We start from the raw sequence: 19,772 nt of genomic DNA on the forward strand, positions 1-19,772 counted from the left end.
TCCACCAGATGATTCAACCAACCGTGCGGTGAGCACAATTCCTTCGTGCTTCATCGAACCAGGAGGGGCCCAAATCTTTCCGTCAGTCTGTCTTTTTTCACGATTTTTAGTACATTTTGTCTTCCTTCCTTTTTATTTGTGGTGGTTGTTTGTTATTTTCGGTTGGCCTCGTTCTCGTTGTCTCGGCTTTTCATTTGTTCTGGCACCGGGTTTTTAGCGGAGGAAGCTGCTTTGGGATGGATGGATCTGTGGACGTGGCTGCTTTCCCACGCTCGACTCGGGCTAAACTTTTCCTTGAAAATGAAAATCTCCCACAAAAGGCGCGGTGGTGGTGGTCGGGTTGGCCCAGCTTTCGCGCGGGGTTTTTTTTTTTTTTGTAAAGTTGCCGCCGTGCCCGGTTTCCGGTTCGGAGGACGAAATGGGTGAAATAAACAATACAAAGAACCATCCGCGCGCGGTCCGTGCCACAGTCCGCTTCTTCCCCGCCTTGTCCACCCCGAAAACCCCAGTACACTAGTTCAAAATTTCCTGTGAATTGCGATTTTTCCCCGGGTGGCTTTTTTCCGGTCGTTGGTCGCTTTTCATTGGGATGTGTTTTCTTTTTGTTTTTCTTTATGGTTGTGGCCAATTTGGCAAACGGGACTTTGTTGTGTACTGTGGCACGGTTACCATCGGCTATTTTTTCCGACAAAAGAAAAATGTTATTTTTACTTTTCACGGTACGGATTTCCCTCCAGGTTGACGTCACTTACACACACACATAAATAAAAACGACTAACAAAATCGGTCACTGTGTGCGGCGTGGGGGAGTGAAAAATCTTTTTCAACTCGTTCTTTACGGTACCGTACCCCCGCACTGTTTAAATTCTATGCAAGCGGATCTTTTACAGTAATTTTTAATAACAAAAAGGAAAGGTAATATATTTGTGGGGCTAATTTGTTTTTTCTGGACCATAAGCATAAGCTTTGTCGGAGCATAGTAAGCATTGCCTTAATTTTGTTTTCCCTCGAGTTGTATAGAATGTTCTTATCCCAGTGATGGGGTCATCACCATGGTAACGTAATTGAAGAAATGAAGCTTTACCGAACACAGTGTCAACCGGTTTGGTCATGATATTTGGCATATGCTAGGAAACACTATTAACTCTCCCGGAATTGACTACCGTATGATTGAATGAGATGTTTCACTGCACACCAACGACTACCGCTTCTGGGTCGTTATAATTTCCGTTGCATACAGAAAAAAATCCCCCCACGTATCATCTCAACAGTGCCAAGCCATGTTTTGCAGGATGTTGTTTTGCGTTGCGGCATATGCACCAGAGCAGCCGGCGGCAGTGAGACAGCGCCACTGGCGAGCCAGGTGCAAAAGGCTTCCTGCCAGACATCTTGAGGTGAAATTGAAATACGTGCAGCTTCAAAACAGGCTTACAGTACGCCGCGCCATTCGGCAACACCTGAAGCCCGGGACCACAGGTGGTTTAATGTACGGATAAGGCTACTCTTTATGTGCAGCTGTGCCTGCCTTTACCGTTAAGATGTGGCTCGTGCTCATCTCCTGTGTATTTTCGATGGAACGCAGATGAGAATGGGGCAAGAAGAAAGGTATATTTAATCCAGCTGCTGTCGGTGAATGCTGCTCCGAGCTGTCGAAATACGGCCATGATGAAGGTTCACCAATTCTCTGTTTTGCTAAACGAAAACGTCACTACGGTATGAAACGGCTTCCAACCTAGCGGGGTTGGGCACTGTTGGAAGCCGTTTTTCCTGACATTAGGAGCTCAGATTTGTCCGTGTACCGAATGGCACCAAAACCATAAGCAATAGGACAAGGAGAGGGTGAATCTGGACATCATTTTCCTTGATCCCCCCCCGACCAGAGTGCTTGATATGGGGATGATGTCTTTCTAAGACGTGTAAAGAAATGGTAATAGCATTAGAGATTGACACTTGCAAGAGACTATGCCCCAGACAGGAGTGGACATCGAGATGCGGTATGGTACGTTTTTTTTTCTCGCGTAGAAACCATTTTGGAAAAAGGCACCACAGGATATTCTGAGGATTTTTCTGTTGTAGTGTATCTCCCTTTAAGATGGTTCCGTAATTCGCACCAACATCATTCCATATGCCCGAAGTAAAGAAGAATGATTATAGAACATTCATTTAAGAAACAAGTTTAATGAAAGCACATTAATCCTTTTGCAAAACTGGCGCCTAGCAGCAGCGCCGTGGGCGGAAAACTTTCATGCATTATTTATTGAATTGCAAAAGCACACACCACAGACAGGCTGCTATATTTCTGGAGCAATTTGCACGATTTATTATTGATGGAAAATGGCGCTTTTTGTGTGTGTGTGTGAGTGCTAATGTTTGTTTCTTGCACTAAATTCCATCCTTCCATCCCCTCGCGCTCCCAAATGTGTGATGATTAGGATAAAGCAGCAAAGAAATGAAGCGACATTAGTATCGGGCGAGTAGGTGGGTGGTGGCTCCTTTTGTTGTCGGATTTATCCAGCTGTGTGTTCTTATTTATGCGTGTTCGTTTATGCCTGCGGTGGAAAACACAAAAGCTGTTACTAATGCAATCATTGTCCCCGCGTAAGCAGGGAAAAGCTTACGCACCGTACCGCGCATCTCACCCTAATGGAAGAAAGCAACAGCACTATTGATGAGAGAAATTATGTGTGTGAGAGAGAGACAGAAGCAGTGAGAAGCAAATGACGTTCTTTGACATTCATTTCTATTTTCACCATCGAGTTGGCGAGGAAAATCAAGAAAAGCTCCTTCTATTATTGGTCCTGAGCGAGACCCGAAGAAGGATGATGGTGCGGTGCTGCTGGGTGTTGTGGGACGGACCACCTATTTATGGTGTCACCTTCATGTGTTGACTTTTTATTGCTCTCACACGCGCGCGTGCTCCCTCCCCTTTATTACACATCGTTGCGTCTCCCGAAGCAAATAGTCTGCCCGTTCGCCCAAAATGTTCGTCCAGTGTCAGGTGAAAGATGCTATTTGTTGTACCGTTCTGTACTAAAAACGGAAATGCTTGTTGCGCCCCGAAAGGAAATACGGTAATTGAATTCCAATCTGAGAATATTCATTCCGCCCATTCCGGTGGATTGGGCATTGCGGATTTTTTTCCATGTATTTCCTCTTGTTGCCATTCATGTGCCCTTTTTTCCGCTCCCTTTCATTTATTTGGCCGTTTGTGATTACAATTACAAGATGACCGCTACCCTATTACTGCTACACATTTCACCGTAGAAAGAAACGATCGCTTTCGTTTTTACTTCTTCGAAGAAAAGCTTCAACCTTCTTTATCCCCGGCACCACCGGCTTGCCAGGAAAGGTTACCGGTCCATTGCTCGCTAGCTGTGTCGAATGGGAACAACTCACGCACGCAACAAAGCAGCACAAGTTTATTGCGAAACCGGCACTAGTGCTGTAACGTAAAGCTTTCAATTAACGCTTGATCAATTCTTGGTAAATTCTAGAAGGAAAAGGAAACTAACCCTAGCAACGAAAGAGAGGACCTGATTCTGAGGAAGGGAATGAGCGATTCCAACGATGGAACAGGATGGGGGTCTTGATGGGCTTTTCGAATCCCATTACAGTATTGAACGGAGTAGTGGGGAAACGAGGGGAATAGCAGAAAGTTTTCTGGATCTGGACAGTATTTCCATTTGGATGAGCCGTTTCCGGTGCAAAGTTTCTACGAATAAATCTTCTGAGCTAAGGTCGTCACGATCATTAGTGAGCCAGGCCGTTGTCGTTGTCCGGATGTGGGCCAAATGTGGCCTAAGAATATCGTGCCTTAAAGAAGCAGGACAACGATGTTTGTTTTCTACTTCGATAATCGATTTGCAATGTAAAAAGGGATATCAAAAACACCAAAACTATTAGTATATTGTGCGCTGCTGTACTAAATGGAGGCGCCTGGTAGCGTGTACATTTGTACTAAAAATGTTCGTTCGGGTAAAAACTTTTAAAGCTTTTAATTAATTTAAGCAATACTTTAAGAAATTGATGGGATTTGTTGTACAGAAAAATCGTTGTTTTTTTTATAAATGTGAGCCCCTCCTCCAGGGAGCGTGAGATGCTTGAGAGAGCATTAGCATTAATTTCTTTCCCTTCTCTCACACACACATCTTCGATCTCTCTACTGCCACACCACTGCACAGGAGGACGATAAGATTTCAGTTTTCCCTTCTCGTGACACGCACGTCACGATAGCAATTAACGCTTAATTAATGTCGTCCCAACGGGGCACGTCGGTCGGATCGGATAATGGTCGGGCATGATCGAAAAGCGAACCATTTTGGTGGTGGTGCGTGGTGAACAAAAATGTGTTGGCCGATGATCGTGCATCAGGGAAGGTTGGAGATTAATTGTTGTAACCATGTGTGTTGTTTTTTTTGTTACCATGCAGAAAAAAAGGGATCGTATGCAATGTTTGCCAAATGACCATTGCGTGTTGATTACCGCGCTGAAATGGTGTAAAGCGCTCACAAATGGATCCTTATTAGTTTTGCGTGTCAAGCGTTCCCACCGTCATAAATGGAAGTCTGAGTGCGTTGGAACGTAAATCAAGCAACTAAATCACATACCCGGCAATGTGGGAGAAGGAAGAATGTTTCCTTTTTCTTTGTACATCAGAGAGCAAAGCGCCTTAAAATCTCTTTACTTTCATCCGTTCATCACGTGCTCGTTTGTGTACGGAATTTGATCCTATTTTCAGTACGTTTCAGCGTTGAAGGATAGGTAGGGGATGAATAACGCTTTCTTTTGTTTTTGTGTCCTTCCCCCCTCCCGAAAAGGATAATTTGTTTTCGTAAAAGGATACTTTGCGTTTAATCGTGCTGAGGTTGAGGTTGTTGTTTAATAAGCATTCCGATGTATGTCCCAACAACATTACTTGCCTATTTCGCCTATATTATTATGTCCGCACAATTGCCTGCCTGCCTGTCCACCCATCCTTGTGTTGCCCGCAGTTTGTGAGTGAGAGGTGTTTGACACTCGAATTTTGTTTCACTTATTTTTTGATTACCGATTTTCCCATACTAACCGTAAGCATAATTTAACATGAATTAATTAAATGCATTGCTCTGCCTCTGTTGTGGTATTATATTGTTCTTAGCGTAATATGTGGCATGTGGTCTCTCTCTCTCTCCCTCTCCCTCTCTCTCCTCCGGTGTGTGTGTGTGTGTGTGCGCGCTGCAAATGGAATTGTTTTTAGTTTTCGGTTTTTCTTTTGTTTTTGATTTTGTTTGTACTCAACCTGTTTTGCGTGCCGAACCAACTCCCCCCCCCCCCCCCCCCCCTCCCAGCACACATAAGCACACTTATATTAATTACAAACACACACACACACACACACATACTCACACTGTATATTTTTTTACCGTTTGCGTTACGTTCAGGATGGAACACACGGCACGGCACCCAATCCATCTTTAGTTAAACCTTCCTATTTTTTTTTTGTTCTTGTTAGCATTCAGCATAACACTTACCAACAGAACCCCATGTATAAACCGTACAACACACAGCATAATTCGCAACAGCAAACACACAACCCGCCCGGTACTGCGCCCGGTGTCGTCCCCACAAGTAGACAAACTTGTAAAACATTGTCCGTTCTTGTTCCTTCTTCTCTTTCTCTCGTTATAGATTGCACGGAGCCACTTTTGGGTAAGTGAGGAGAAGGAGAAGGAGGAGGAAAGGTGAATGCGAAATGAAACCAAACCAAAAGAAAAGACACACTCACAGATACGTACAAGTGCGACCAAGAACCGACCAGCATCTTCCACTCTACCATCTTGTGTGAAGGATATCGGGGGCGCCGGCAAATGAGTCGCGGCTGGAATGAATGAATCAGAGCAAAGTGGTGCTGCTTCGCCCTCTCCAAGCTTTTCGGTGGATATTAAGACTTTTGCACCCATGTAACCCATGTGGCGTGTCCACGGTCCGTCCATCCCTTCATCGCATTATGAGACACCCCTCATCGCCCCCAGTTGAGGCTTCTGAATTATTGTGAAAGCAGGGAGCAGAGAGAAGATCGCAACCCGGAACACTTGATGAGAACGAACGCGGGCTCCTCCCCCCGGTTCACTGCGCTTCCCCACGAATGCGTTAAACCCTTGTGGAGAGGAACTAGTTTGTTTTTTTGCTTGTCTGTCCATCCTTTCATCAGCAATAATCGGTGTGGGGCGGATGGCGGTGGGATGGATGGTGGCAAACAGACAACGCACATAATTCCCCTTTTTCTTAACTTTGGTGCTAAAAAGCATTACCCCAATGTTGCTCAGAAGATCAAAGTGGGAGCAACACGATGTGAAAGGATGAGGTCTCAACCACGTTCCGGAAGGGATTTGGTAAATGGTGGTGAAATTACATAACCTGCACGGTGGGTTTTTGTTTCCCACCGGGCTCAGCGCAGATATTAAATTAGTTTTGTCTGCTTCAAGTACGCAGACACAAATTAATTAAACTAAAGTAAGAATCAGATTGACTGTGGAATGTTTCCACTGTTTTGGGAAACATAATCTAAGTCGGCATTTGTTATTTGTATCGAAAGCTTATCCACGTTTGCCTTTCTAAGCGTTGAGAGACCAACACGTTTGGCCTCACCATTTGCTCATCGTGCGCATCGAGTGACAACGCAGAGTGATGTGATGCTTCAGCTGAATGTTTATCATTGTGCATTTTGAGATCATCTTTTAACAAACACAAACACACACATACACAATCATCACCCAGTAAGAATGATGATACCCGCTGGTGAGGCTGAATCTGTTGAACTTATCAACATCTCAACTGCTCAGCATCGCTCTGTTCCTTCTGCAGTTAATCGATCGGCGATGTTGGATAGGTGTGGGTGATGCACGCACACACACACACATGCCGGATGGATTAAATCATTCGGGAAGCATCTTCAAAGGGCGGTAGTGCTGGTGCATCCATCCTTCCCCGGCTGCGATACCATGCGAGAACGAGAACAATCTAAACGACGTCGACGTCCGTTGATGATGATGATGATGATGTGGAGGAGTAGATGCTCTTAGGTCTCTTCGCCACCATCACCACCACGACCATCACAATGGATCCTCTTTGTGCGTGGCGTAGTACTACACGAGGGTAAAATGGGTGGCTTTGTGGGAACTTCAATCAAGGGTGCTACAGTGTTCTGTTGACTTCTTGAAACTCAACTTAACCTCCTCCTCCATGGGACGGCACAAACCTTATCTAATGTATAATTCAACCAAGGAATGTACGGGGGCTTTGATACTGTGCAAGCAGGCAGGCAGGCAGGCAGGAAGTGGTGTCGACTCGCATCAATCGATTAATTCATTCAATTTGCAGTGACAGCAGCCACAGATGCGCTGCCCGCGCCGTTGTTGTGCACATCGTGTCGTGACTGTTTCTTTTGTTTTTTCCTCTTCTATTTCTATACTCCATTCATTTCATGTCGATCATGATGATTTCTTTCACGCGCCGCACATATTATACCATGCAGTTGCGCATCGTGCACTAGGCGGGTTGAAACATCGATTTGTATTTATTGTGTGTTTATGATGGGATGCATTTTTTTTTGTTTGCACGATGCTGATAAACGCTAGCAAATGTGCGAACGCAAGCACCGGCATTGCACATTGAGGGAACAGAGAAGCCAAAACGTTCTAAATGCAAATGCAGTTCTGCGGGCTTGGAACAATTAAACTGTTTTTCTTTTTGTGTTTTTCAAGTGATTCTACGTTATAGTCGCTACAGTCAACATCGAATACAACAAGCAATGAGTGTGCCCGAACGGCGAGGGGAAAGCGCGCACACATTTCCCGTGGGGGTCAACACAACGGATCGATTAGCTATATTTATTCATTAAGACGCGCGCACCCAAACACACACACTGTGGTCCGCTACTCATCCTGTCCCGTGAGATGAAAGAGGCACGTGTGTAAGGGCACGGTGTCAATCCGATCAGGTGGCTCCTGCCTATTGATCTATTTATTTGTCCAATTTCTCGTACTCCTCGCGGTAGCTGAGGGCCTGGTTCAGTTCCGGATTCGGTTCATACTTTTGGTTGTACACCAGAATCTGCAATGGAGAAAGAAAGAAAAAAGCAGAGGTTAGAACAATTGTGAATCACTTCAGTATTAAGTACTAAATTTAGAACATCCTTCAGAAGAATTTCATTACGATATGCAATACGATGCTAAATGGGCAGTGATGCAACCAGCTGTTCTTTTGGAACCGTTTACGCAACACATTTTCCCCGAGGCTTCATCAACAACGTGATCCTTCTCTTGTTTTTTTTTTGTTGCGGCCCCCCCTCCCCAGTGTCTCATTACATCAGCACAAAATGTCAAACTGTGGGACCACTTTCATCGCGCTTTATTATGAGGCACGCAAAGCCATACGAATGTCGAGCCTTGTGGGCACACAACACAGCAGATTACGAGGCGCGGAAGACGCGTGTGGTAGACCATTGAGTCCCACTTTGTGAACCGAACTTGCAGCAAAAAAAAAGGATGGCCAATAAAAGTCCATCCAATAATGGGCACGTCAAGAAGCAATAACGTGCGCGCCACCACATCCACATCCCATGATCCAATTGTCAGCGGAAAATCGGCTCAATGAGGATGAGATGCTTCACCGTACGCAAATGGAATGGTTTTGTTTGGCTGGTATCGAAATCGGATTTGTGCGCGGATTTCAGAAGCGCGGAATTGTGTTGTGGGAATATGTTGTGTAATAATCTGTTTGTGGTCCCTTCTTCATGCTGTTGTTGTTGCAATCAATAACTTGTGACCCCGCGGCACGAAATCGGATGATGAGCGCAGTTCCTTTTTTTTGTTGTTGCGGGAACCAGGTGGGTGGAATAGTGGAGCGTGAACGCGGAACGGAAGCTTGTTGCCATCAAAATGCAAAAGTCAGCCCGGACGATACCCGCCCCCGCGTCCTACAACTATCTGCAGCACGAGCAAGTTTGTTTATCGGGCTAAAACAAATAAATAAATTTTGATCGCTCGAGGGGCACCCAGCAGCACCATGGGATGTGGTGTCGAAATACAAACCATGATGTTTCCTGAGTGTAGTGTAGCCGACAAGCTGGCAAGTTTTGGAGCAAAACAAAAAGAAAACCTTCGACACCATAACACATATCCACAGTACCGTCCGTTTTCCTTTTTGGCGGGTGCGCGTACTGCGCTGACGAGTTTTATTTGATCCAGTTCCAAAAACGGAAGGCACCATAAAAGCAGGTCGTGGTGCCGAATGGTGATTGGGCATATAAATTTCGGGAGACAGCACACGAATATATCAGCACACTGATAAGAATAACGTACGGTCTAAACATGACTGGAGCAGCAAAAATCCACTATGCCGGGAAAAGAAATCAATTCAATCAATGCAGTTTGCATACATTTAGGCGAAGTGGTATACGCCTAAAGTTATGCTATATAAACAAAAATCGCTCGATTAAGTTGACTTCTCTAATGATCTGTTTGATGTGGTTTGTTCTCTATGCTACCATATCTACATTATGGTTCTTCCCTTTGTGTTTCACTATTTAACCATTTTTTCCCCACTTATTATAGCTTCCGGAGTGCATTATCCCTTTTTTTGCTGCTTACTTTTAGGTGAATGTGCTCGATCGATTTTTTTTAAAAACTTCATTTCTTTTTTGTCGCAAATCATCAAAAGCATTTGAGCAGCCCCATGAGTGGAATTTAGCAGGGTAGCAGGGAAGTGAAACACATAAACCATCCACTGTCACACACTGTGATCGATTATTGGTGGTTTTTATCGTTGTAAAGCCCGTCCTTTTTATAGCATTCTTCACCATGCAGCACACGACCACCGTGAGGTGTTTCCTGTTCATGCGGGAGGATTTTTTTATGAGATTAAAACGTATTAACCTAGAAACTGCTATAGTGTTCCCCTCGAAAAGGACTTCCCTTTATAGTGTGCCATTGTTGTAAAAAGGAAGTTCTGTTCTTCCTGTGCTGAAAAGTTCTTCCCTCGACCCAGGGGAATATGGCGAGCACGTTGCCGATCGTCGTGACGAAAACTTACAAGTGTGTACCTTCCGAAGGGCCGTTCTTCACTTGGCACAAACGGTGTAGAAACCCTACAAAGTGCCCCTACAGGCGGTGGTGAGCGTGAGTTCTATCCAATAACCAGCGTGTGCTGATTGGGTAACTTAATTCCAGAGGTCGCTGCTGTGGCTGGCATCGGCCATGCTGCTAAGATACCTTTCGGGTAAGTTTCGCTTCCTTGCTCGCGGTATGAACCGATAAAGGTTCCGCTTTAAATTGGATTATTATTTCCATATATTCATGCGGCGGACGAACCGGGGGTGGGCTGGACGTAGTGGTGGGACGGAAACGGGCAACCTTATCCATTCGGTTTGCAGGATGACGGAGCGAACAACTCCCGCTCCAATTCTTCCTAACAAACCATAAGCAATCCGGAGGTTCGGTCGGTTGTCGATGGTTGGTTGATTCTACACAGGTGAATGTGAAATGAGTTGTCGTTCTTTTATTTTTGCTTGTGGCCTTCGGCTTGAAACGCTGTGTCCCAACCCGCCGGTTCTCCGTCATTGTGCACTGTCAACCTCGTTCAACATAGCCACGCCACGTGAGGCATGGGCGTGGGGATCGACGTGGCGGAACAGGAAGAAGCCGTTCAGGGTGGGGATGTGAATGTAAGCGAAAATTTAATTACCGGTGCAGTTGGGAAGCGTTGACGGAATTGAAAAAAGGAGTTGAGAAGCAAGGATGTGTTGAGGGCGGGGAAGTGGGGAACTTTTTCCAAAGTGCACTCTCTGGCTGGCAGCAGGATGATTTTATCCTCGGGCAAAACGCCTACACAGTGCCTAACTGGCGTGTGGTGTAGGCCGATCCCGGGTGCACGGAAGGTCGTTTTGTAGGACCTCTCTTCTTCAGCTCTGTCGGCCGGGTTTACATTGCCTTTTGGTACCACCATTTCCTGTGGCCTGGGTTGGCGTGTTGTACTCGAGTGCTCGAGTGCAGTTGGCAAGCTTCCATTAGCCGATTATCGTTCGACTATAAGCGGAGGTGGTAAAGACCGCCCAGCGTCTAGGCTGTTCTTGTAACGGCACCGTCACGAACGAGAACACGACCGTGCAACATACATGTGTCTGTGTGTGTTTGTGTGGAAAGGTTGTAGGCTCTAAAAGGAAGAATGTATCTTCGCGCACTGTAAGGCTTCCCCTGGAGGTCTATAAATACATCGTCAAGTCATCGTACTTTATTTTCCTTCACATGTTCTTGTGAGTAAACTTTTACGTTTTGCAACCGCTGTGCGATAAGGATGACGACTGTGGAAGCTTCTCGCATATTTTAGGTCAGCCGGTTCGTTTTGGCGAGCATTATTGCAACTCAAAGCGCGGACGGACGACAGACTTCTTTAAAGATTAGTACAACACGTTGTCACATCATCTCCGCTCTCATCCCCGGGCTGTACGCGATTGAAGTCGACAGAATTAATGTCTGTCAAAGGCGAAACTCACGCTTTACACGGAAGGGACAGCACAATTCCCCGCTTGCCACTCCACACAGACGTTGCACCGCGCGTTCCGTCCGCTGACAGGTACCATCATGAGTTCAGACGGACACAAAGCAAGCTCGCATCATATTCCATACACGGTACGTTACGTCCAGGATGTTGCCGTATAGAGTTACCATTTCCGCTGTGCGAGACTATTCTGGGAAGGTTCTGGTGTGTGTATCATGGGAGACATGGGCAATATATGTATGGATTCTTCCAATTGATTAATCGTATCGGTTTACGCTGATTAATCACTGGAATGGGTGCTGTACGATAGAGGGCCCCCCCCCCGGGGGGGAACCATATTGAGACACCGCCAGGGTAGCACCTGCCACTAGATTACACCACATCCGACAGACTTCCGACAGTTTATCGGATAGCTGGAACTCTTATCCCAGCGTATTAACTGAATATGGCTTCCGATGACGTACTACTACATTAAAGCTTTACCCCTGGGGGAGCTTTTGGCCTAAGCGACTATTCTACGGCCACTTTAATGTCCACAGTGATTGAATAGTGGTTTCGTTTAAAAAGTACAAATATAAAACCTTTTTAAAATGCTTCCACTACTCAGGAACCAGCCTTTGTCCGCTCTTTTCTTTCACGCGAATATGCGAATATGCTCCATTATGCTCCGTTTCCGGTTGAGTACGTTAAGCTAATGTCGACAGTTGACGATGACACGGTGCTGGAATGTGCTTTGTTGTACTGTTGTGGCGTAAGAAATGAAAAATCTGTTCCTTCCAATCAATTTGATACGCTCCATTACATCCAGAACACCGTATGGGACCGCGCAGGGCCACGCAAAACTGTCAAGGACAATACATCACTGTAAGCACCGTGAAGAATTGGGGTTTTGTTTTTTCGGGATGTGCGTATTTATTACGGTTGATTCCTTCCACTTGTGAGCTCCTCCTATGTCACAATTCCTGAGCGGAAGGAATGTATGGTCGTGTGCATTCGGTGAAATATTTCATCGTTCGGTGTTTTTTCGGTCACGTACACACTTGAATCGCAAGCCCACCAGCACTGTATTCTGGGGCGACCCGGATGTCTGTCAAATCAGCAACAACATCATTTGTGGCAAAATTGACTGTGAAACGGAGTGAAAATAACTCCCCAAAGGCTCGAATAGAAATCTTGAGGAAATGCCGCCATCTTGCCACACACCGTTGGGTTTGAGAAAAAGCGAATTGAGTTCCAACGCTACCTTTTTCCACCTTTCGCAGACGTTCACATTGCGATAAGCCACTCCGGCTGGTTCCCGAAGAAAAACACCGACGACATTGTGAACAAGACAAAAGGGGGGCGCACAAATGGAATTTTCCACACTCCCCTGCCAGAACGTCATCAGTTTCCCAGCAATTTCACAGTCTTAATCCTATGTGTACGACGGGAGGTTTGCTTGCCTGTTCTCTTCTTCCAATATAACCTTCCTTGAGCCACTTTGCCAAATCGTGCAGGTAAAAGATGCTCTGGCGGTTCCTATTCCACACATCAGGAATGCAAGGATGTCTTGGCGATGTCTAAGTCTCCCGATAGAGAAAAGCTTCCTGAGCAACTGTTTGTTGTTTTTCACACACCGGGGGTGGGTGTGTGAGTTTGTCAGAGGAGAACAAGCTTTGCTGCTCGTTCCCCCCCACCCAGAGTACATTTGAACATGATGGCCCCTGTTTCTTGATTGAGAGCGAAAAAACCAAAACCATCCAGTGCCAAAATTATAAAGAGGTTCAATTCGCCAAAGCAACGAATCATTTAAAAGCAGGTTGGCGATGCCGTCTCCTAGGGTCGTCCGACACCACCACCACCGAGGACGAGGACGGGTTTTTTTTTTTTTTGTTCAAGTGCAACCATAAATCATCGGGGCAACAGCGCGAGTCAGTGAGCGACGACGACGTTGGAGGATTTATTTCGATGGTCCCGGGACACCTTCGTTCCCTGCACCCCCGAAGGCGTCGCGCACGGGTTGCTGCAGGTTCGATTTGAGTTGAGCTGGGATAAATTTATACGAAATCATTTCTTACAGACCGGGGAAGGTTTCCTTAAGGTACGGAAAATCGATGGTGCTCCCGAGGAGCGCACCTTGCCGGCAAAGTTCGACGAACGTTGATGATGACAACGATGATATAACAACCCACCATCAATATGTGTGTGTGTGGTTTATCCGTCTGTTTTTTTTGTTTGCTCTGTTCGGATGGGTTCGTCCGGGTTGTGATTCTGGGCCGGTCTTCCTTCCCGGGTCTCGAGACACATCGAGACACCGGGAGAAGGTGGCATGTCTCCTGTCAGCTTGGCAGTGATTCAAAAAGCATATACCCTGGGCCCTCGCCCCCTGGCATGACCTCTCATAGCCAGCGAGACAGCACACCTTCTCAGTGCGGTATGTTTGGTGTCACACACGGGGATGATGGCCGCAACGGTAGGAATAAAACAACAACGAAAATATTGTCGAGTAATAACGAAATGGATGGGTACGTTTGTTGATTTCTTTACTGTTTCACTGAGGTTTCGTTGGCAGCAGCGAGGTCGAACTATATTTTCTGCACGGTTTCTGCCACGGTCCATCAGTTGGACTGTGCGACCGTTTATAGATAGGCCACTGGTGTGTTCGCTATTTTTGAACCCACCATTGCAGCCAAAATCAATTCTCTCATCCCGGTTTAACGCAATGAAAATATGGTAAAACCGAACGCGCACAATGCTTTGCCATTTTCCTTCCCTTTATGTCCCTTATTTACAAAAAAAAACAAAAAACAACCGGGGATACATTGTTACGGTAGACTCACACTCGACAGGACAGACATTAGTATCATTTGAGGTGGACGATTTTATGATGGTCGTTTGATATGCGACCCCGTGCGCCCTTTCCGCGCTACTTTACTACTTGCGCACGAGTAATCAAATATGCTTTATGGAGCCTTCGGATGCGGTTTTATGTGGCTTTTCCATCGGGGGGTTTTTTCCCCCCCGAGCCCCTGTTCCTCCCTGTGTGGAAGGACTCCGAGGGGTTGAGGGTGAAGGTGTGTAAAAATCGATAAAGTTTGATCGATTTCCCAACCGGTCGCCCGAATCGTCCGCGAGCTGTCCTGGGGTGTATCGGATAGGGGGGAGACACAGGGCAGAGGATAGTAGCGACAGCATAATTCATGTTGATGCTTTTATGCTGATGGCGCACTGTTGTGTGCTTGGGAAATGTTTAACTCCTAAAAACCGAGGCACTCATTTGTCCTGCACTGCACTGGTAATGTGGCACGATACGATAAATTCCACTAGTTACGGTATTATGAATTGTAACATTAACCGCTGTGTTAGTATTCGTTATGAATCGTTAGCAAGCGTGTGTGTGGGGCTTCCGGGGCGCTTCTACTAGAAAAGAGTTCTCCCATTTGCGCCCCTTTACCGTTTGCCTTACTTGTGCAGAATGATGAGCTTGGAATGCAATTATAAACATGTCAAAACTAAACATTTTCAAACCTCCCCCTATTTGATTTTTGAACCACGCGCTTTGGGGGCGAAAACACACGAACACTCGTGCATTAATAAACAATCTATAAAATTAGCTTCCATGGTGAGGCGTTGCAAAATAAAAAAAAAAACAGAATAAAATTTGAGGCCAATTTTCACTTATCTTTATGGCAAAAGGACTGGAGTGGTCGGTCTCCTATCGGTGCAACTGTCCTACCGACTGTACTACCCCGTTTGGAACATTCGATAAACAACAAAGCGCAAGGAAATGATGGGAAAATGTGGACCTCATTAGAAGAGAGAGAGAGAGAGAAGAGCGAAAAAAAGCGAGGAAAAAGTGCATTTGAGTGCACCGAAAATCAAAACCTACACAGGAACACACACATTCGTGCCAAAATAATGATAATGCAATGAAACTTGGCAATAAAATGCACAACTTAAGCGCGCTGGTAGGAAAATGCAATGGAGGAACACATTCCTCCCAACCGGGCCATACCGAATGATGTCCCAAAAGAAGCGCAATGGTGGCGTAGAATGGTCCGAACCAGATAGCCCGCACCAATGGCGGCAAGGCCCTACGAAAAGAAATGCGCAAAAGGAAAGATAGTTTTCCACACGAAAGCACGTTTCCCGGTGTTCCTGTGTGTGGCGACCGCTGCTCCGTGAATGTTTAATTTCCAACCGCCGCGTACTACTACGTTGCCTTTGCCTTTGAGCCGCATCGAGAACTGGTCGGCCGCTTCGTTCGTGTTCGTGGTGAACTATTTTTCCCGCAAGCAAACAAAGTAGCAAATTTGCTCGCCGCTGTGTGGGTATTACGGGATTGAGGGTACGGTTGCACGGTTCCAGTTGTCATTAATGGGACACACGCTCTTATTGGGGGAAGGGTTTTCCCCCCCCCCATTCCAGTTAGATTGGAGAAGCTTTATTAATGTTTGATGATTTCTCCGTCGAGTGTCCTGTTTATGAGCAAAGTAAAACAGTAACTCATTGTTGTATCGCATTGTTGTGCCTTTCCACTGCTATCGAGTCGAATGCCGAGGACGAAACCGATTCACACTTGTGAGGTACTATATATTAAAAAAGCAATTTTGAAGCACGTTGAAGCTATGCTGCTCACACGATCCTTTCGTTTCTCTTCTCAACAACGAAACCGCCTAAAGTTATGCAATTCGCACATCAAAACGTTGTTACTAGCAGCAGCAGCAGCATCAGCAGCAAAGAGGACAAAATTTCGAAACCACCATTTTCCGGAACAGTAAATAAATTTACTACCATCGATGAACCAATTTCCAAAAACCCACAATTTCGGGGTTTCTCGGAGAGTCCGACATTAAAATGTGTAAAATGCGACGGAGCAATAATGTCACTCGCAGAGCGGCCTATAAAAGGTCTTAATTTGCGGTGGTTGTCGACAACTGAACCTCCTGCTGCTACGGTGTGTGTTCTTAATCCGTCTTGGTTTAGTGCAAAACTAGAACCGGTCGTGCCTACATATCCTTGGCGCGTTGGCGTAACAGCGATTGCGATGAGACCACATGCCAGGTACAGTGGAAGAACCACTCAGGACACAAAAGAGAGGGGAAGAACCAACCGCCCGGCCGTCTCAGCTGTGGTTTTAGTACTGTCAAGGCGCGTCTCTTTCCAGGCTGTACCTCTCTCTCGGTCCAGGCTGTGTGCAAATTGTGCTGGATTATTTGCATTTCTGTTGGAAACAACCTGTTGTAGAGTTTGTTGATGGGTTTGTGGGAGCCTGTGTTTTCTGCCTTCCTCCTGCACTATCGCTCCCCGAGCGACGATAGTATGTGGCGATAAAGTTGTACCTTGTGTTTGGGTGTGTGTCCTCTGATGCAATAAAGAGGAGCAGAAGAACCCCCCCACACACACAAAACGCATCATCTCGAGCAGGAAAATGTGTTCCTCACACAACGCGTGACAGACGCAATCAGATGTAGCACACACGCAGGCAACAACCCGGGCATAGAATTCATTTCCGAGTAGAAACTCCGGCCGGAGCATGGAAGCGAAGGTTTTGTGAGTGATTTTTCCGCACGAACGACTCCGAAGGTTGCATTTAATCTTAATGTCGTCCATTGCTGTGCCCAAGTATTCTTGGTGTGCGGATTAGGTGTGCAGATGCGTGAGGATGATGCGGGTGTGAAGGGGGCAAAAGGTCTCGACAACCGTCATACTCCCACAGTCCCACCAATCCTAGTCGCTTCAGGATTCGAGAAAAGGATGCTCTGTACACCATCTCGTGCCCTAGCGCAGATTCGAATTGTAAAGATCCTTTCCATGTCCGGGTCCGTATCTTGGGTGGAATAGACATTGAAAAAGCCTGACTGAAAGTGCGAACCACATCCAACGCCCCTCAAGCATCCCTCTTACCCCGGGGGTTGGGATTTTAATTTTTTACTCACGTCCGAACGGATAGAAGACACACGTAGCGCCTCGCAACGGACCGGGGAAGTAAATGGAAGGATTAAGCGAAGGACTTCGCAACCAACCAAACCGGCTGCTGGATATCATCACATGGCTTTCCAAAGTCCAAACGTGTATGTCGTTACTGATGAATGGTTTTTAGTTCGCAAAAAGCGGACCCCCCCCTCCTGTTGAATGCTCTGGCCACGATCATGCCCTCCATCCCGGAACAACAAATCCCCCTGCACCGTAACAATCGAGACCCAATTAGGAATGACATTTCCACACTGGCCCCAAAAACGCGAGAGTGCGTGTTGCTTCAAACGATTATTTCAACACGCGCTGTGTTTGCAAAGTTTCGCTTGTCGTTTTTTTTTGTTTTTGCATACTTCAGTGATCTTCCTTCGTATCCTTTTGCGAAGAAATGTTGGGAAGAACAGCAACAAAAAAAATGAAGTGTTTGGCGAAGTTTTCAGAAATACCTCCTTTGAAATATGCTGACTAATCTACGCTTTTCTTCGCCTTTATCTCGATTACAATCCTTTTCGACCGTGCGGAGGTTATGTTTTATGTGCTCTGGGTTTCTTTTTCTCTCCCCTCACTGGAAAACAAGCAAAACCCAAATGCTGGGGGTTTTTTGCATCAAAGACAGAGAGGCATAAACCACACCCGTCCGTCCTGCCACACCCAAATCCAACATCCCCCAGATGGGTAAGAAATCGTGAAAGATGGTTGGGGAACCCTCACGATTTGTTCCGCAAGAAGCGAAGGTGATGTTGATGCGCGCTATTAATGAAAGCTTACGATACTCCTTTTTTTTAGATGGTAAGCACGCATGGTGTGCGTAATAATATTTCTCCACCAAGAGAGATCCCTTCTCTTTTGCCCAGCGTTGGCAAGAACCCCATCGCAAAAAAAAGGAAGGAGATAACGAAGGCGTGGAAGGATGTATGAATAATTTAAGAGGATGAAAATTAAACGGACTTAAATTGTGGCACAAGCCATGCTGCTTCCATAAGGTCGCTGTTTTTTTTTGTGCGCGGTTCGCATCTATCAAAAGCTGATGCTATCGACGACCGGCACCGGCAGAAAAAGGAGTAATAAAAACGGTGGACGACATCAGTTTTTTCTTTCGCCCTGCTCCCCCAGGTAGGGTTGCGTTAATTGGAGAAATGGGAGATGGAATTGGGCAAACAGTCCGGTATCCGGTAGTCCGGTTTTGCTGTGGCAACTTATAATTTAATCCCCGTAGCTTGCGTTCGATGACATCGGAAAATCAAATTATGATGGGCTGATGTATGAAAACTCTCCCTGTCCAAAATGTCCATACGGAAAATTCTTGACCACCCCCCCGCTGTTCAGAACACACAGGTGGGAGGTTGTATTAAATTAAAATCATTTCACCTTACTTTCGTACAATTATCCTTCGAACCGTAGTACGTTATTTGTTTTGCGTAATTGAATGATTGTTGTATTATTATGTGCAAGGTCTTTCATGTTGAAGGTATTGAAATTTTACACCAACGTTTTTTTTATGTTTCATGCTGTGAAAATGCCGTCATTCGCGTGTGATGTGATGTAATGGCAGATTTTGTGCCAAATTTGTGACTTACATCATTTTGTTTTATACATATAATTATTTTGCGTGGAGTTTGTTGGAGTTGCTTTGCAGCGCCAGCAATGTTTGCATAATTGCATACTTTTAGGCGCATTTGTGACTTCTATGATTGCACACTTTTAGGCGCATTTGTGACATCTGAGATTGCATACTTTTAGGCGCATATGAATTCACAACAAATAATATTAAAAACTCTCCAGTATTCTCCTCTTACTTAATCATTCACAATTGTTAGTTTGTGTCATTAGTTCCAAAACTACAAAGTTCCAAAATTCCTTCGCATGTGGGGACGGGAAAAGTTGTTCACGGCACAGCATAGACGACCAAAGAAATGGAGCACAAATCACGCCACACTTTCACTTACATTTACAGCGTTACGAGTATTAATGTGCGGGAACTACTGTTCTGTTCGGTGTTCCCAAGGAAATTTTTGGTATCCCCTGTGGTCGCAGGTTGCGTGTACTTGATGGAGCGAATCGTTCGCTTTCCCCCCGTGGGTTCGCTTCCCCCTCCCAGACCATATCGTTCATGCTTGGAAAAATTGTTCAAGCATTGCTTAACATCCTCCCAGGAGAGAGTAAGAGCCTTGAAAGCCATGTCCCCCCCCACCACAGGCAAAATCGGTTTCATTTTGGAGTCTCCTGGCCTCCCCCTTCCTCGGCCTCGGTCCCAGTGATTTTCCGGTGGTGTTCTACTACAT

At 45.9% G+C, this 19,772-nt stretch overlaps 2 protein-coding genes across 3 annotated transcripts in view; one reads left to right on the plus strand and one right to left on the minus strand.

The window, feature by feature from the left end:
• The window catches only part of LOC128309537 (RNA-binding protein Musashi homolog Rbp6), a 76,667-nt gene that overhangs the window by 33,983 nt on the left and 22,912 nt on the right, over positions 1–19,772 (plus strand). Inside the window, exon 3 of one of the 2 annotated variants that reach the window (XM_053045954.1) lies at positions 5,668–5,688. The exons of the other annotated variant lie outside the window; for it this stretch is intronic. Coding sequence (XP_052901914.1) covers positions 5,668–5,688 — 21 coding nt within the window. The remainder of the gene's footprint in view (positions 1–5,667; positions 5,689–19,772) is intronic. 2 annotated transcript variants of the gene reach the window in all.
• LOC128309540 (uncharacterized) overlaps positions 7,658–19,772 on the minus strand; it is a 50,036-nt gene continuing 37,921 nt past the window's right edge. Inside the window, exon 6 of the mRNA XM_053045957.1 lies at positions 7,658–8,091. Coding sequence (XP_052901917.1) covers positions 8,002–8,091 — 90 coding nt within the window. The 3' untranslated portion in view covers positions 7,658–8,001. The remainder of the gene's footprint in view (positions 8,092–19,772) is intronic.

This window comes from Anopheles moucheti, chromosome 2, assembly GCF_943734755.1.
Source record: "Anopheles moucheti chromosome 2, idAnoMoucSN_F20_07, whole genome shotgun sequence".
NCBI classification, from domain to species: Eukaryota; Metazoa; Arthropoda; class Insecta; order Diptera; family Culicidae; genus Anopheles; species Anopheles moucheti.